Source organism: Macrosteles quadrilineatus, unplaced genomic scaffold, assembly GCF_028750875.1.
Source record: "Macrosteles quadrilineatus isolate MER2022 unplaced genomic scaffold, UCM_ALF_1.0 Scaffold_10__1_contigs__length_6754688, whole genome shotgun sequence".
In the NCBI taxonomy this organism is placed as follows: domain Eukaryota; kingdom Metazoa; phylum Arthropoda; class Insecta; order Hemiptera; family Cicadellidae; genus Macrosteles; species Macrosteles quadrilineatus.
Genome location: NW_026542603.1, coordinates 5,088,136 through 5,105,014, shown reverse-complemented (window position 1 = coordinate 5,105,014; position 16,879 = coordinate 5,088,136). Strand labels below are relative to the sequence as shown.

Sequence of the window (16,879 nt, the reverse complement as noted above, 5' to 3'; positions counted from 1 at the left end):
TGAAAAGGAAGGTTCCGGTGCCCACCACTAAGTTTGCCGTGTAGTTACGGCACACACCGCTGCAGGCGAGGAGCGCAGGAGCCGTATGTGACCAGCAGACGCTGAAGTGGTGTGCGCCGTAACTACATGGCTAACCTAGCGGTGGACGCCAGAACTTGTGCTAACCGCAGCACAGCTTCAGGTCTATATTTATTTAATTTGTCTATGCTTATACCAACGTCAATACATAAACGGGGTAGTTAGTCAACCTCAACTAAACTATTGTTGTGGTTCTGTTACCACAATATAATATTACTTGGGTGATGTTTTCTATTTTGTGTGTTTGCTTCATATAAACGCAATTATTATTTCATTTATTAACAGTCTTAAACACTTCAGTCTGACTGCTCTAAACTACCACGGATTAACTTAATAAGATATCAAAATTTTTTTCAGTCAACTTTTTTTCAATAATACTAACATAGGGGGCGCCATTTACTTGGGCCTAAGGCAGCCTGCGATGTCGTTGGTTCGGATACCTGCCACTACTTTTATCAGTATAGTCATAGACAAAAAGAATGGTATAGTTCACCCTTGTACTATACCGGCTCACCAGCTAAAACAGGCTTAAACCTTACATAATAAATCAAGCGATAAATATTTTCAATTGATACCATTATCACAATCGAAATTTACTACTGTTTACAACAGCTGATTTTTACTCCCAAGGGTCCAAAAAGGCTTTTTACTCCCTAAAGTCCAAAAAGGCTTTTTACTACCTAGGCACTAAAAGGCTTTTTACTCCAAAGGGACTAAAAGGCTTTTTTACTCCCTAGGGACTAAAAGGCTTTTTACTCCCTAGGGATTAAAAGGCTTTTTACTCCCTAGGGAGTAAAATACTACTTAGACTCGCAACGCATGTATAAAAACGGTGGTTTTTGCTGCGTATGACGAAAAAGAATAAAAATCCCTAGTTTACATTATCATAAACGTCATCTTTTGGTAGAAAATTTTTTTGAATACAATCACAACACAATAATCACACAAAACATTATAAAACTACTTGATGTGGTTAAAGTAAAAGCGAAAAAAAGTTAGTCCAAAGGACTAAAATACTACTCGTAATTTCTTTTAGACAGTACATTTTACACATCATTGATCAACATTTGTGTTCATAAATAAAAATAAAAAAATGTCAACTGCGTTCTATATAAGTTAGAAATAATATGAACAAGGGTGAACGTATACAAAACTGACTGTTCAGAGGAAATGGAGAAGATGATTACTTCTAAATTGACGACGATGCAACAGATCATTAAACTAACCACTCTTTTTGTCAGCCGCAGTGGTTTCACAAAGTATATTGATTTGATGATTCTAAAATATTGAAAACAAGCTGATTTTTATGCCCAACTATGGGTAATGTAAAGTAGTAAAGTTAATAATATATTGTATATACAAAAGAAACCCAAGTCATAGTTTGCAAAAACTTCTGTTCCATTAATGAGTTCTTGTCATGTGATCTGTGACCGTTCATATCTTTTAGGCTGAAATAGAATATAAGGGATAGCGATTTTAATATCGCTTGGGTTTTGCCATCTGAGTCGATCGTTGAGATCCCTAGTATTCACACTAAAATAATTGATATGTGTTGTGTATTGTAAGCTTATATTGAAATAAATAGATAAATTAATATATAGATGAAAAATGAGCCTTATTATGTTACTAGTTTATTTACACCAATTGAATCACATTTTTGAAAATAACATATGATTAAATAATTAAATGCATAGCATTTGAAGCATAGAGATACAACAGTTTCTTCCCCAATAAATTTGATTCATAAGTCCAGTCTTTTCCGTTGCTTTCTCGTTCTGGCTGATTTGCGAGGAACATCTGTTGAAGCATTGTCGGTTGTTGAAACATTCATCCAAAGTTGAACCGTAGACAATTATGTCGTCAAAGTAAGAGCTGAAACCTGGAAGGTCTTGTAGAACTTGTTCCATTACTTTTTGAAATATGCTGGGTGCAGTCTTGATTCCAAAAGACAATCTGTTGACTTTGTAAGTACCTTTATGGGTTGATATTGTTTGAACACAAGCACTTTCTTCATCGACACCTATGTGTAGGTAAGCTTTAAAGAGGTCGAGAGTACAGAAAAACTTGGCGTTTCTCAGTTTGTGGAGTGTTTCGTCGATCCTAGGAATCGGATAGTGTGAATCGTAGAGTTGAGGGTTGACTGTGACTTTAAAGTCTGCGCATAGCCTAAGTGTACCATCAGGCTTAGGCACTACAACTAAGGGTGAACCCCAGTCGCATGATTCGATTTTAGTAATGATTTTGTCTTGTTCGAGTTTGTCAAGATCATGTCCCACTCTATCCCGGAGTGCATACGGTAAAGGTCTAGGTTTGAAAAATACTGGTTTGGATTGAGGTCTTAACTTTAGAGAGCAGGTGACATTAGGAATATGTCCTATTTCTGGTGAAAATATTTCTGGAAATTTTGATTCTACTGCAGTAACTAGTTTGTCTGTGTCACTGGAAACTAAGTTTACATAAGTACCGGTATCTTTTGGTCTCTGGGTGTCAAGATCGTTCAAGTGGACTCCAAGTTGTCTTATCCAAGTCCTACCTAGTAGAGGGCTGTACATGTCAGGAACTACAAACAACTGCTGTGTAGATGAGCGTCCGTTGTATTCAACCTGAACATTAACTAAGCCTAAGGGTTGGAAAACCTCATTTGTGTAAGAACGAAACCTTATATTTGTATTCTGGATTGTGTTTTGAGGAAGATTAAGTCTATCAAATTGAGCCTTTGGTAGAAGGGTATGAGCTGCGCCTGAATCTACCTCGAACTTTTGTGGTTTCCCATTGATAAGAATAGTTGTGAAAAATTTTTCTGTGTCTGATGAATTGTAGTCAGATACATTGAGAATTTGAAGTTGCCCTATTCCATAAAGTGAGTTTAAGTCCTGTGAATCATTTGGAGTAGTACTTATTGTATTAACTGTAGGCCTGGATTTCTTAGAGAGTAGAGTTGATATACAGACCTTGGCTATGTGTCCATCCTTGTCACAGCTTTGGCAGTGAAGGCGTGATATGTTGGTTTTACATTCCCTGGACGTGTGATTTGCTTTACCACATCTTAAACACAGGTTTCCAATTCCAAGTGTTGCCAAATCAACCTTATTTCGTCTTGTGGAAGGGTGATTTAGTCTGTTGTTAGATCTGTTGTTGAGGTAGGCTGTCCTTCTTGGTGTATAATTCTGGTGTGTTGGTCTTGTCACTAATTTGTTGACTTCCGCCTGTGACGATGTTTGAGGACTAGAAAAGTTGTTCAGAGTTGCACTGTCTATTTTTGAAGCTTCAATTGCTATTGCCTTTTCTACGGCAATGTCAAATGTTAAGTCCTTGGTCTGGATTAATTGTTCTCTAATTGAAGAGTCATGAATTCCTCTGATAAACTGTGATCTTAAGAATAAGTCAGATACAGATGCTTCACATGATGTACAGGTAAGTTTGCAAGTTGCAATTTGTTTCCTAAGAGCTGTTACATAGTCTGTTATTGATTCATTTTGTGCCTGGATTCTGGATAAAAACTTATGCTGTTCTACAATTTCATTGGTTTTTGGAAAGTAATTGTCTAATAATTTTGTAATTTCATCATAGGTTTGCTCATTAATACTTTTTGGAGCTGAGAGTGAAGATAAAAGGTCATATGTTTTAGAACCTACACTATTGAGAAAAAGCTGGGCACAAATAGTTTTATCATCAAAAGCATTCTTTATCTTTAGGTAATTTTCAAATCTTTCTTTGTATAGTTGAAAAGTTTCTTTGTTTGAGTCAAATTGTTCGAAATTGGAAATTAATGTGATGTTGGATTGTTGAGTCTTTGACATACCTTGAATAGCTGAAGACAAGGTCTTGATTAATATTTCAAACTGTTCTTGGTTCATTTTGAAAAAAATATATAAAATAAACTTTAAAACAAATAGAAAACACGTTAGGCTCTCCTCGTCGCCATTTCTGTTGTGTATTGTAAGTTTATATTGAAATAAATAGATAAATTAATATATAGATGAAAAATGAGCCTTATTATGTTACTAGTTTATTTACACCAATTGAATCACATTTTTGAAAATAACATATGATTAAATAATTAAATGCATAGCATTTGAAGCATAGAGATACAACAATATGATAAACTCTTGCTTGATTTTCAAACCTAAAACTTCCCATTTAACGTCACACCCTTATTAATTGTCACATTTTGACGACGAAAACGACGATGGGAAACAAAAGAATATAATTTTAGCGGATACAAATTTGTAGATTGGCCAGGCTAAATCTGAATATTGTGGTAAATAATAAGGAAAATACATATAAAAAATAAAACACATTGATAGGTGACGTTTACTAGCGAAATCATACTACACAAGTCTTTACACATTCTTAATACAATTATACTGTCGTAAGTATGTCGTGTAATTTTAGGATTAACTGAGTACAACTGAGTACAATTTTAGAGACATAAATCATTTGTCCGCCGTAAGATTAATAATGGTAACGATGATCTTATCATGATCGACGTCAGTTATCAATATATTTCCACATTTTATTGACGTTACACTCAAGGGACCGTGTGTTCCAGAGTGATCAAAATTATGTGTACCGACTCATCAATACAATGATTCAATCACGTTCAAAATATATATAACTTCAGTAGATACAACTGCTGAACCCATGGGCAATTTACCATACAGTTTGTGGTTGGTTCCAAACAAAACTTGTTAAATTCTTTTTATATAAATGTTTTGTAATATTTTTCTTTATTTAGTAGAAATTCTGCGTTCAAGATGAATTATTAAATGTTAGAGTCGAATGTTAAAGTTATGGTTATATGTTAATAATATATTTATGAGTTTATGAGCCAAAAATGAGTCCAAAAATTAATTATTTTTGAAGGATTTTAGATTAAAATTATATATTTGATTCAGAATAACTCTATAGTTTAAATGTTCATGAGCTATAAAGTAGCCCGATATTTAAGAGATACTAGCTTAGGGTATTTTATGTATATTATAAAAGAAACGGTATTGATCATAGACATGTAAACATTATTATTATTATTATTATTATTATTTCTTTGTCATGAGAGCCGAAGCCCCCTGACTTCGTACCCGGTACCTATCGTGAGACATACCCGGGCCCCATGATGTAGGCCGAAGCTTACGCATCAACCTTTAGCACATCATGGGCGGATGACTTAAGGTCATCAGGCTCGCCGGCTGCCGAAGCAGACCCTTCGGAAAGAGGGTTGCCCCTCAATCCTAACCAGGGATTCCGGCTGCCTGTTTAAGCGTCACTCCATCTGGGTTCCACCAGGTACAAGCCCTAGAGGACCATAATGGAGCATTTAGTGCAAGCAACACTCGGGACCTATCTAATCCCTGACAGGCAGAACCCGCCATCATAGCCAGAAGGAAGGGGACCGTCAGCACGCTGACGGGGGAACCCCAACCTCCCATTTACACCACTACCCGATCGAGGCCTTACCCAGTTGCTGGGAAACCAGAGATAACCAGAGCGATAGATCCCCAGATACCCCTGGCGGGCTCGGACCCAGCACCCGATCTACTTCGTTTGCCCGTCAGACCCAACATCACTGCCAGGCCATCAGGGTTTCCCAAAAGGAGGCAGGTATAGAAGTGGGACCCGCCCGGATGAACCTATCCACCAGAGGTGGCGACACCCTTGACTCAATTGAGGTTCCGGGAAGAACCCCCCACACTCAAGATAACCATACCGTCCGTGCTCAGAAACAGGGATTGGTTTGCATAAGTGCCTACAAACCGTTACCCTCACACTGCGGAAAGTTACGTTGCCCTTGAGTGTCCCCGTGAGCTACGGGTACTTGCCCGTTTTCACCTCCAGGAAAGGTTACTTCCAAAGTCGAGGATTTGCCACACTGAATGCTGGTCGCACACAACAAGCAGGCCGAAACCCAAAGAACCACGGACACAGGTAGGTTAGAGAATATGATGCACTTCCATCTCTCCTAGAGCTAAACATCCCTCCATCCTGGATAAAGGAATGTCACTGGGACCCAATGCCCAGTCGTCCATGTCTGTGGCCTACTAGACATGTAAACATGACGTAATCGTCCGAAAATACACACATTAGTTATATTTAAGGGGAACTGTCAAAAACCGTCCAAAACAACTAGTTTAAGATTCCGGCCAGTTAAATCATTTGTATTTTGTTTATGGTCCATACCGTTTCCATTCTAATATTCGTGAATTATCCAACACAAGCTTAATTTAATACTCAAAATCCGAGGGAAGTTTGAAACTATCGTGCTGATATATTAGTTACAATGTGCCTTGGGCGACAAATTGTGTTGACTTAAGCTGCACAGCTTACCAAAGCTAATGTGAATTGAGCCATTGGTTTAGGTTTATATGGCATATAACTTAAAAAACAATGTCTATTGTTTACTATTTTCACGAAATTTCTGTGATGACACTTCAATGTTGTATTTCAGCATAGATAGATTATCATGAGGTTGCCTAAGAGAGATCATTTATCTATATATAAACCCAAAAGTACCCATGAACCTTTGAGAAAACTACTAGTCACACCCCCATAAACCATATACTTAAAATGTTCGTCATGACGAGAAACCTTGCGCAAAATTATCCATTCCATAAGTTGCCCTATAAGGTCGTAATTGCTTTCCAAAGGGAACTTTCCATTTGCCTAATGTTAAAAATACCTCAGCTGTTATTATTTGTTTGTATTCTGCTTTGTTTTTTCATCTTAACTTAACCAATCAATTAATACTAATGTAGTAAAATGGGGTGGAGCCCGTGGGTAACAGCTAGTTGGTTTTAATTCGGAGACTTATGTTTCAGTTCTTGCTTCATGTTTTTCCAAGACGATTGCTTTATTGTGACAGAATAACAGAGTGTATGTGTTTTCCAGATGTTAGACAGACAGATGCTACATTATACACATTTGAGTGTATAGTTCTAGAACGGTTTATAAGAGGTGAAATCCAGCATAACCAATCTATACAATTTATGTAGCGCAAGTTACACACACGAGCTTTTATGATTACATCTTTAATGTTAAAAAATAAATAATTTGCAGGTATATTTTTTAAATTAGATTAAACAGTTATTAGAATAATAAATCTTCTTATGTACAGAGATTGAATAGGTAGTAACGAAAAACTTAATTTTTATACACTAATTAATTATATGATTTACTCGATAAAACAGCATGTGAATAATGAGAAAAATAAACTAAAACATAAATTTTGTACATTTTAGACTAGTTTTCATAAATATAATACCATAAGAAATGTGATCAAGAGTGTAGTTCTTTTACAAAGTCTCGAAATGAAATCATTGACATCCAAACAAAACCTATTTAATATAAAATAAACCACTAAATGAATCTTACTAAACAACTTTTCTGATTATAATTATGATTTTCATCAGTCAACTATTGGGTTAAAACTTGGATTTTGAGTAACAATTGTAAATAATTTAAATCTCATTACTCATGCCAAATAATAACATGACGATTTCCTCAATTAATAATTTATATACACATAATATATACATATGCACATGTAAATACATAATTTATCAGCTCTAATTGTAGTCTGGCCAATTATATCTCAGTATAACGCAAACCATATTAGTGTGCTCGTTGGTGGAGTGATGTTCCAAACATAAAAGCAGGTTCGCTTCAAAGAGTTAATTGGTTTACCTTACCGTACCCTTAACGTTATAACGCTAAAACCTATTATTGTAACTATTATCTCTAACGCTGTGCAATGGCATATAATTTTTAAATAACTTCTTGATCAATATAAATAATGATTACATAATTCTTGATTAATATAATTTTGAAATACCATGTAAAAAACGTTTACATATACTAACTGATTAATTGGGATTTTATACTGTCATACTTCATATTACTTAAAAACCTGGCAAACAATAAAAAGCTATGGGTATTTTTCAAATATAGTAAATAAAATAATTATCAACGTTAGTGTCATTTAACTAGGATAAAAAATATCACCAACTTAAATATAAATAACATATTCGCGTTTTTTACTAAACCTTGGTTCAACTTTTATGGGATTTCCATACTATATTCGAGAAATAAAACAATAGTTGCACTGAAAAACAGGTATACACTGGAACAATGGTCGTATGCATTTGATTAAGACTCAAACAACATTAACAGGTTATTTTATCAACATGTTTTCTCGAGTCTTAGTACACTCCATTTATTGGTAAGCAATAAGTGCATAAAGTCGCTGTGGTTATGGTGCATAAGTGTTTCTTACGAAACATACTTGGGACATAAGTAGATCGTTAGGTGTGGTTCTTCGTTAATGTCACGTCTTTTATTTGTTAAAAGTGACATAATCATGCTGGGAACCGATTTTGTCACGTCTAAGGTAAAAAAGCTGTTCTAAAAATTTTAAATGAAACACTTTTGTATAATCATACTTTTGATCTTTTTATTTTTTTTTTAGCTGGAACAATAAATTAGAACGTGGCCCAACTTCGTCGAAATGGAGAGCGATCTGGTGTAGTAGAGCGCGTGACTTCAGTCCCTGAGGTCCCGGGTTCAAGTCCCACCAACTACCAATGGATTTGTAAGTGATAATGCAACAACTCTAGTCTGAAGTCATATGAAAACCTATCTCAGGCTAGGGCCTAGCGTCCAAGGACTAAGAAAAACACCGTTGAAAAGGGATGTTTTTGTTTTGCATTATAAACTTGTAATGGAAGTTTTGTATTTTAAACACAAAATAATCATTTATCAATCAAACCTCCTAAACAGAATATTTAAATTTACAGTTAACATAATCTATTCGATTAGTGGTGTTGAAAAACTAGGTACTATTGATTGGCATAAAATGATAAAACGGCCATTGAAAGTATTTTCTGACTATTTTTACATATGTATGAGACCTGAAGGGTCGATTGTACAGTTTAAATGAAATGTGACAGTTTGAAGCCAGTGCGAGTAAGATAAGGAGAATTTTTAGATTGTGGCAAAACATGAACGTGGACAGTTTTTTGTGGCTTGATCACTGGTTCTCTCGGATATATTCTCAATAATTAACTTTGTTACTACTAAACCCGGTGAGCTACTGAACGACAAACTGATGCAATTAAAATGTTAAATAAATAACAAAATGTGGTGAATTGAAACATCGCAATGAAAAATAAAACCAACATTTGTTAACATTTGTCATTACAATAATAAAAACTAACCACTGATGATTGTATCTCTCTTTACAGAAAGAAAATATCTCAGTATTTAATTTCCATCTATTGATAGCACTTTGTATATGAACTTGCTAGTCGACCTTTTATATTTTTACAATACAACTAACTTGACTCTTGAATAGATTTCAATAGGGTTCATACAATAACTAACCAATGATTATCTAAAGATGATTTTATGCTCATCCATTATCATTTAACTTTATAGAATTATTAGAAATAAAGATGATATGAGATGGTTTTTAGTATTTTTTTTTAACTTTAGTATTGGAGTTTAGCTTAATACCCCGTGTGGTTTTGTATTGGATTTGAAAGAAATCTATTCAATGTTCATCTTAAGTACATGGGAAACTCCAGAGCCACTGGGGCGGAGCCCTTTTGACGGATCTGCACAAAACTTCACAAAAACCATTTTTACCTACGACCGTTTTTTAGAGTAGCCATTTCAGTTTAGTTCTTAAAATTGAAAAGTTTCACTTAACAGCTGTTTACTTTCATATCAGCATAGTTTCATTTCATATCAGCATAGTTTTTCTCATATCAACACGGGTAACGGACCAATGAGGTTCAAGGATTGAGAGAAAAGAAGTACAATTTTTGAATAATGCTTAATAATGCCTGAAAGTTTCATTACAATTTGTCGAGCGGTTTCGGAGTCCATAAAGTACAAACAAACAAACATACATACATTGGATTTTATATATATAGATAATAATGAGTGAATGGATACCTTGCAAACATTATTCGCGCAAAATATTTCACGTTATGCTATAATTAAAAGTTATGATAAAAGTATTGGTATATTAAACGTGACATTTTAGGAATATAGCTTAAAGGGAGATAGAAACTATAATTACCGTTTTGCCTCAAAGTCACGTAAAGTAAACTAATTAACTCTTTAAAGCGCATGCCATAATGCTTTGATCGTTACTTTACCAAAGTGCATATTCAGCGTAAACAGGTATTTGCTTTGTAGTTAGCTGTAATAGGGCAGACTAATTAGTTAGTTAGAAAGCTAACAAGAAAATAATAAAAAAAATTGTACAGGAATAATTAAACAAAGTTATGTATTGCAACTCTACTTCCAGTCCCACAGTGAAAACCAGTACAGTAGTATTAGAAACATAGTACAGTTTTGTGTAGAATCGCTTCGTCCATCGGCTACAAAGACGACATTCACAACTCACAATTATTGATAATAAAATACAATAGAATAAACCCAATAATTAATTTTACTAGACTATACACTTTGTCGATTCTGTGCCAGTATGTGAGCGAAATAAATAACTAAATCAATAATAAATGAATCAATCAATAATATCCTATATTGTTTAACTTTATAAATGATTTCCTTCAACTATGCTCGTCTGGTTCTACTGTTGTTTACAAGTAATTATTATTATTACTCTCTAGAACTAACACGTGACACTCCGCTAAAAAAATAATAAGTTTAAATTAGTTGGGGTCTAAATTTTTATAAAGGGTGTATGTTGACGTTATTGTAGCGTAGCTAACCATACAACGATACATGATAATAAACAACACAAAACATTTTGATAACGATGCAACTATGAATTTGGACTATTTTCATTGTAATCAGCCGATGACGTCAGTCAAACATGTTTTCCACAAAAAAATAGTCCGCTGAGGTTGCCGAATAAAATAATCCCGATTATCTACTACGACTCTTTTTTTGGGTTTATTAACTTTGTTCATTATGTAATGCAATTGAAACACAATTTTGAAATTCATACGATTTTAAAATAGTTATTAGAATGTGTTACCGAGTTGACGGTGTAGTTTATGTTGAATCTAAATAATGGTAACAGGACCTTGTGTTTATATTGCATAATAAGGTGAAAACATGTTGAGAGCTAATGACGTAGTATTATATTTAATAACAAGAGTAGAAAGTTTGTCATTATATATTCGAGGCAATGTTTGAAGTGCGAGATTTATCAAGCACTTTATATGGTCAAGAATATGTATAGACTTACTTTCATTAGTGTTTTGAACGTTACTTTTCTCTACACTACAAAGACGAATTATTTTCTGAATTAAAGCAGACTTTTATTTATTATAGTTAGGAACATAACAAAACTCATATTTTTTTCAGGTATTCTTTCAATTTAATGTTAATATGTACTTTGGTTGTACAGTTTTGGTTGTTAAAAATGAAACAGTTGAAAAAAAATTAAAATATTTGTTTATTTACGTCGGCAAAATCCGTCTTTGGATTGTTCTCATACGGTTAAATAGAGCTAGTGTCGACAAGAGCCACTTTAGAGAAAAGTGGGCCTAGTTAGATATCTATAATATAATCGTAAGTTTTTCATGATTGTGCATCTTATATTTTTTACCAAGTCATTTTGACTAGGGTTGGCTTACATTTTAGATTGCTATTATAATAAACACTTAGTTTGTATGAAAAAAAACAGTTTTACACTCACAAACCAAAAGGAATACAGCAAAATGTTCTTTAGATTTTATGTTTCGTCTTTGTAACATACATCGATGGAAGATACAGTAGCAAAGTTTCCGAGTCAACAAATCACGAAAATACATTACTTAGACCGGAGACGTCTGCAAAAGAGGCGCCAACTCTGTTTACTGGAGGCTGAATAAACGTGATAATCAGTCGTTTGTCATGTTTAGAGACTAGCTAAACTAGTAACAACGTACTTTTTTCTATCCGCAAATGGAATAAATAAATAAAATAGTTTATTACTCAATCTTAAAACTAAATTTAACATTGCAAACTGAATAAATTTGCACAGCTTTCGTTTCATATGCCAATAAACTATACTTCCACTCTCGCAGTTAACTAGTCTCATATACACGTTACCGAGGCTGTTTACTGTTATAGGATATTGGATTAGTTAGCCCCAAATCTGTGCAATGATATGTATACAGACTGAAAAATATGAAAACACTTGATCGTATTAAGAAACTTGATAACTAATAAAATTGTTATTTTATCTGATAATAGCCACTGTGGGAAATTTTGTCTTACTATATTTATACAGTTAACAATGATGCAATCCTATTACATAATAAGACTCTTGATATAAAACCAGTTATACCGTTGACTATATAACACTAATTAAAGCCAATGGCTATACTCTTTGTTTAGCAACGAAATGTACCTCTAAGCAATGGTTTACTTTTTTCAACTAGTGAAACGTATTCGTATCTATTTTTCAATTATTATAATTATTGGTTAATCTTTACTATAACTATATCTTTTTAAAAAGCTCATAACACCTTTCCATTCATGTTTCATCATTTTATAACAGCTGAAAGAAAAGAAAATAGTTCTCATAATGTTGACTGAGAGGAAATTGATGGTAGCTGTTAATTGAAGACTCCCTCAAGCTAAGAACCAACTAACTCAACTCAGGTGAGGGGGGAAGGGTGTTTAATAATGTACAGAGTTGAACAGAGCGGAAATTTATATTTATATTATTAATAGCAAGAACTTTGCGTTATATAACTATCTTTAAGTGAGGATTGTTAATACCACTTCAATCAAAGCTACAATCGATGATTAATATGTTATATCATTTGTTACATTTTCCTACTATTTTTTGGCAAGTTAAAAAACATTTTAAATATATTGTTTTTGATCTTTTGGTACTAAAAGTGTTGTAATATTAATAATTGTGATAGGGGTACAACAAGATTTATGTGTTATTAAAGTAATTTCTAAATTAATTATAGAAAACCCAAAATGAAAACCCATGCACTTAAAATTTTGATATGATAGTTATTTATTGTTAAGTGTGTCTGACTATGAAACTGGAAATGTTAGTTCAGACATTAAAAATTTTTTTTAATACTTGCCTTTTCGGTTTAACCATGCTGTCCTATATATTGACGTTTGAATCAAAATTAATGCTCATAAACGTACAGATACGTCTAAAGACCATTATGAAAACGAGTATGTTGAGAAATTATCAAGTAAGGAACTGGATGGCACCTTGATTTAGGTAAATATTTTTTATTCCTCTAGGTTCTAGCATGAATTGTTATCCTCATTACCTCAGGTTAGGTCTACAGGGTCGTGGCATTATCACTTAGACAAAATTCATTTGTGATTGACGGAATTGCAAAAACTAGACCATCTCGCGCCCACGGTCCGAATATAAAGTAGATGTAAATATCAAATATCTTTAATGATATAAATATCAAAAAGCTAGACTATTCAAAATAATATAAAGTTCAAACAAATATTATAAGTTTTGGTGAAATTAAGGTTCATAAATTATATCATTACTCTACATACGTTAAATTGAATTGATTTTGCCAAAATTACAAGGCATTAATTGCGTGTATGGTAAAAGCAGCTCATTTTAATCTGTAACAAAGTTTGTTTAACAGGCAAAAACAATCTAATTTGATCTGAAACCCACAAACTTTTCTCATAACCTTCCACAGCGTCCCGGATGAGTAATGCGACAAAAACTGTGTCACTTTTTCTGAGGAAGCAATAAGTTAGATAATGACAGTTTTTATGTGTTAGCACCCCTTGTATGTGGAGGGCAGGAAAATTAGGGCAAGCAGTGTACTTTTAGCTCCGTGAGATTTCCTGATGTAAAAAATACATTTCAGTAAATGTATCTGATAAATTAAATGACTCTTTTCATAAAATACGTATTGGCTCCTATAAAATAGCTATATAATGCTCACATGGTTGTCAGAAAAAGTTTAAAATAAAGATATTTGTAAAAAAAAAAATGTTTTCTTTACAATATCGAAATATTTCGTGTATGAATATGTAAGGTTAGGTTAGGTTAGTTTATTTTAGATTTGATTGGCTTTTGCCTATAAAGGAATCAGAAGTCTAAAAAGTCCTAAAACTATTTCAAACTTTATCTGTAGTGCCAACGGCATTCTATAGAATGAATAGGTAAAGTACAAAATGAGCTTGATATGAATCTTCATCTAATTCATTGTAGGTATTATACAGAATGTCTGATTACTCTGATGGTAACGTTTTTATACAATAGGCTTTATAGATTTGCTCCAAGCTAAATTTGTGTGTTTTGTCTAAACAAAGTAGTACGTTTAAGGGAGTTTTCAACCCACGACAAAAAACTATTTCGCATACGTGTGAGTGACATACCAGGCGCTTCCACAAAATTGAGTGGTGTCTTCAGGGCATTATAATGCCATTGACCTTCACCATAAAGCTTTAAAATTATTTTAACTTACAATTTCAAACAGACAAAAGATTTTATAGAGTAAATTTTTATTGATTGATCAATTAATTTTAACGAATGTGAACATTTCAAGCTAAAACAAAAAGAAATCTTTATAACAGTAATAGTAGTAGGTAGTAGGTAGTAGCATGAGAAATATCGCAACAAAGATATAAAATAAGATCACCAAACACTGATGCCTATAACATCTTGGTTGTCTGGTTTCGCTTGATGTAGGGTAAGCGTTTGCCGATCATTGTCTCTGCCCACACATAGACTATTTCATCGCAAACTACGACACAGACGTTTTTGAACAAAATATGGAGATTTAGTTTATTTCCCACCTGTAGTTAATTAAAATTTCATATATTCACAATAAAAGGTTTAAATTACCTTTATCCGTCAAGTGATCCTGGTTTGTAGTTAATTGACTATATCCGTTTCGTGTTGTAAAAACACATCTTCAGGTCAAACGTACATTGATTTAATCCATGGAATGGTCGTCAAAAGGTTTAAATCCATGGAAAAGGTTTTATTCCATGGATTAAATCAATGTACGTTTGACCTGAAGATGTGTTTTACAACACAAAACGGCTGTAGTCAATTAACTACAAACCAGGATTACTTGACGGATACAGGTAATTTAAACCTTTTATTGTAAAAATCAGTGATCCAGAGGCTATATCATAAAAATCATATATTCAATTTTAATACTGAGTGAAATGTTTGGCCATTGACATTAGAAGCAGCAAAATAGTGAATACGAGAACACTGCCATCGCCTTAGGTTGATTCCGTTGTATTTACAATCTAATTTATAACTACTGACTATTTTGTCTGCAGCCATAATGTTTAGTTTGCAAGATAAAACTAATGTAACACTTGTATAAATACACCTGGTCAACCAAAACCAAAAATTAATCACGCAGTACGAATATTAGAACAGAAGCGGTGTTGATAATAAACAAATGATGTCACTACCGAACCTGAAAATGGCGTAAAACCCGAAAGCAAACATGTTTGTAGTATTATTTTCAAACTACACTGTCAAAAACCATACCTTTATGTTATTATTGGTTCGCGCTAGTGACATAATTTGTATGTGTTTATGATCCGTACAGTTTCTGTTCTAATATTCGTGATAACAGTTCTAAGCCATTCCTTTAAGTCAACAGCTGATCTATAATAAACCTTTGGTTTTGTGTCAAATACTGCTTCCATAAGGATTACATTGAGATTTTGAGAGCCTGTAGGGCAGATTTCTTAAAAAATGTTTTAACACCATATAGATGTTGGCACTCACCGATGTGGTCTTTATCGCCATGCAAAATTTGAAAATGATTGCTTCAGCCGTCTAGGAGGAGTTTTGCGTATTACAAAATGCATAAGAGTTGACGTATTAAATTTGAAAATATTTAATACGTCGTCACTCGCTTTGCTCGCTCCACTCAATAATGAGTACCGTACGTCAACGATTATTTTATTCTTAAGTCAAGTATTTATATTTACTTATTGTTTACGATGATTCAAATACATTTAGTTAATATCAGTTAACAAATTCAAATGAAAGACGAAATGCTCTGTTCATGTACCATATTTGCTTTGTTTCTATACGAATTAATGCGACTATTCAACATAACAGGAACGATCTGATAATTAGTTTTCAATAAGACTTTTAAACAAACAAAAGTGCATTGTTTAAAATGTTGCAGCAATTTTCAACTGGATGTGTTAGTCTTGAGGCAAGGCAAGGATATTAATCAGGGAGTCAGTGTGAGATGGCTTTAATTAAACTGATGTTTGGCTGAATAATTGTTGAACAATATCAGAGCCGAAGAATAACATTTGCGCTGTGTGTCTCTTTACTCATTGTAGAGGAAAATTGAATATAACGCTTTCAATTGATTGACATTGTAGTTTATTAGCTTTGTTAAACGAGCTAATTAGTCTGCTGATTACATTGAATTTCTATAACAATGTTGTATTTATTTCTTAAATGCTTTGGAACGTTTTTGCGGTTTTGGGGTAGATATACTTATTTTTTGTGAGTTATTGTTTAAATAAGTTTTGTTCATTCCTTGTAATAATTTAATTGTTTTAGAAGATTTATGAGTTTTAAGGGTGCAAATCTTTACTGTTTAGTAAAGTCTATCATTTGTATGATTTCTTATCGTGAGTTATTATTTATTAATTAATTATAACCTTGTAATCCAATAGTGACACATTTAAGTTCTTTAATTTTGAATTGCTTGTAAAATAGTATCTGGTATATATAGTTTATATAATAAAAAATATACTCTGCCTTCACTGACGATAAAGGGAACCAAACATTTGGAATATACGTAAATAAACAAGGTCTCGTGAATATTACATTTCAAAC

General features: G+C 33.3%; 1 protein-coding gene across 1 annotated transcript; it reads right to left on the bottom strand.

Moving 5' to 3' along the window:
* Positions 1–1,760: 1,760 nt before the first annotated feature.
* LOC129004678 (uncharacterized protein K02A2.6-like) lies at positions 1,761–15,823 on the bottom strand. The gene is made up of 2 exons (XM_054433237.1): positions 15,803–15,823; positions 1,761–3,443 (listed from the first exon to the last, which is right to left on the bottom strand). The coding sequence occupies exons 1-2, from the start codon at positions 15,821–15,823 to the stop codon at positions 1,761–1,763; spliced, it is 1,704 nt and encodes a 567-aa protein (XP_054289212.1).
* Between the last annotated feature and the right edge of the window lie 1,056 nt (positions 15,824–16,879).

Bases quoted from the DNA above. Each gene is read 5' to 3' on its own strand.
- LOC129004678 (XM_054433237.1), bottom strand. From the start codon at position 15,823: ATGGCGATAAAGACCACATCG. The intron at 3,444-15,802 runs GTGAGTGCCAAC...TTAAGATCACAG, and splicing joins TGGCGATAAAGACCACATCG to TTTATCAGAGGAATTCATGA.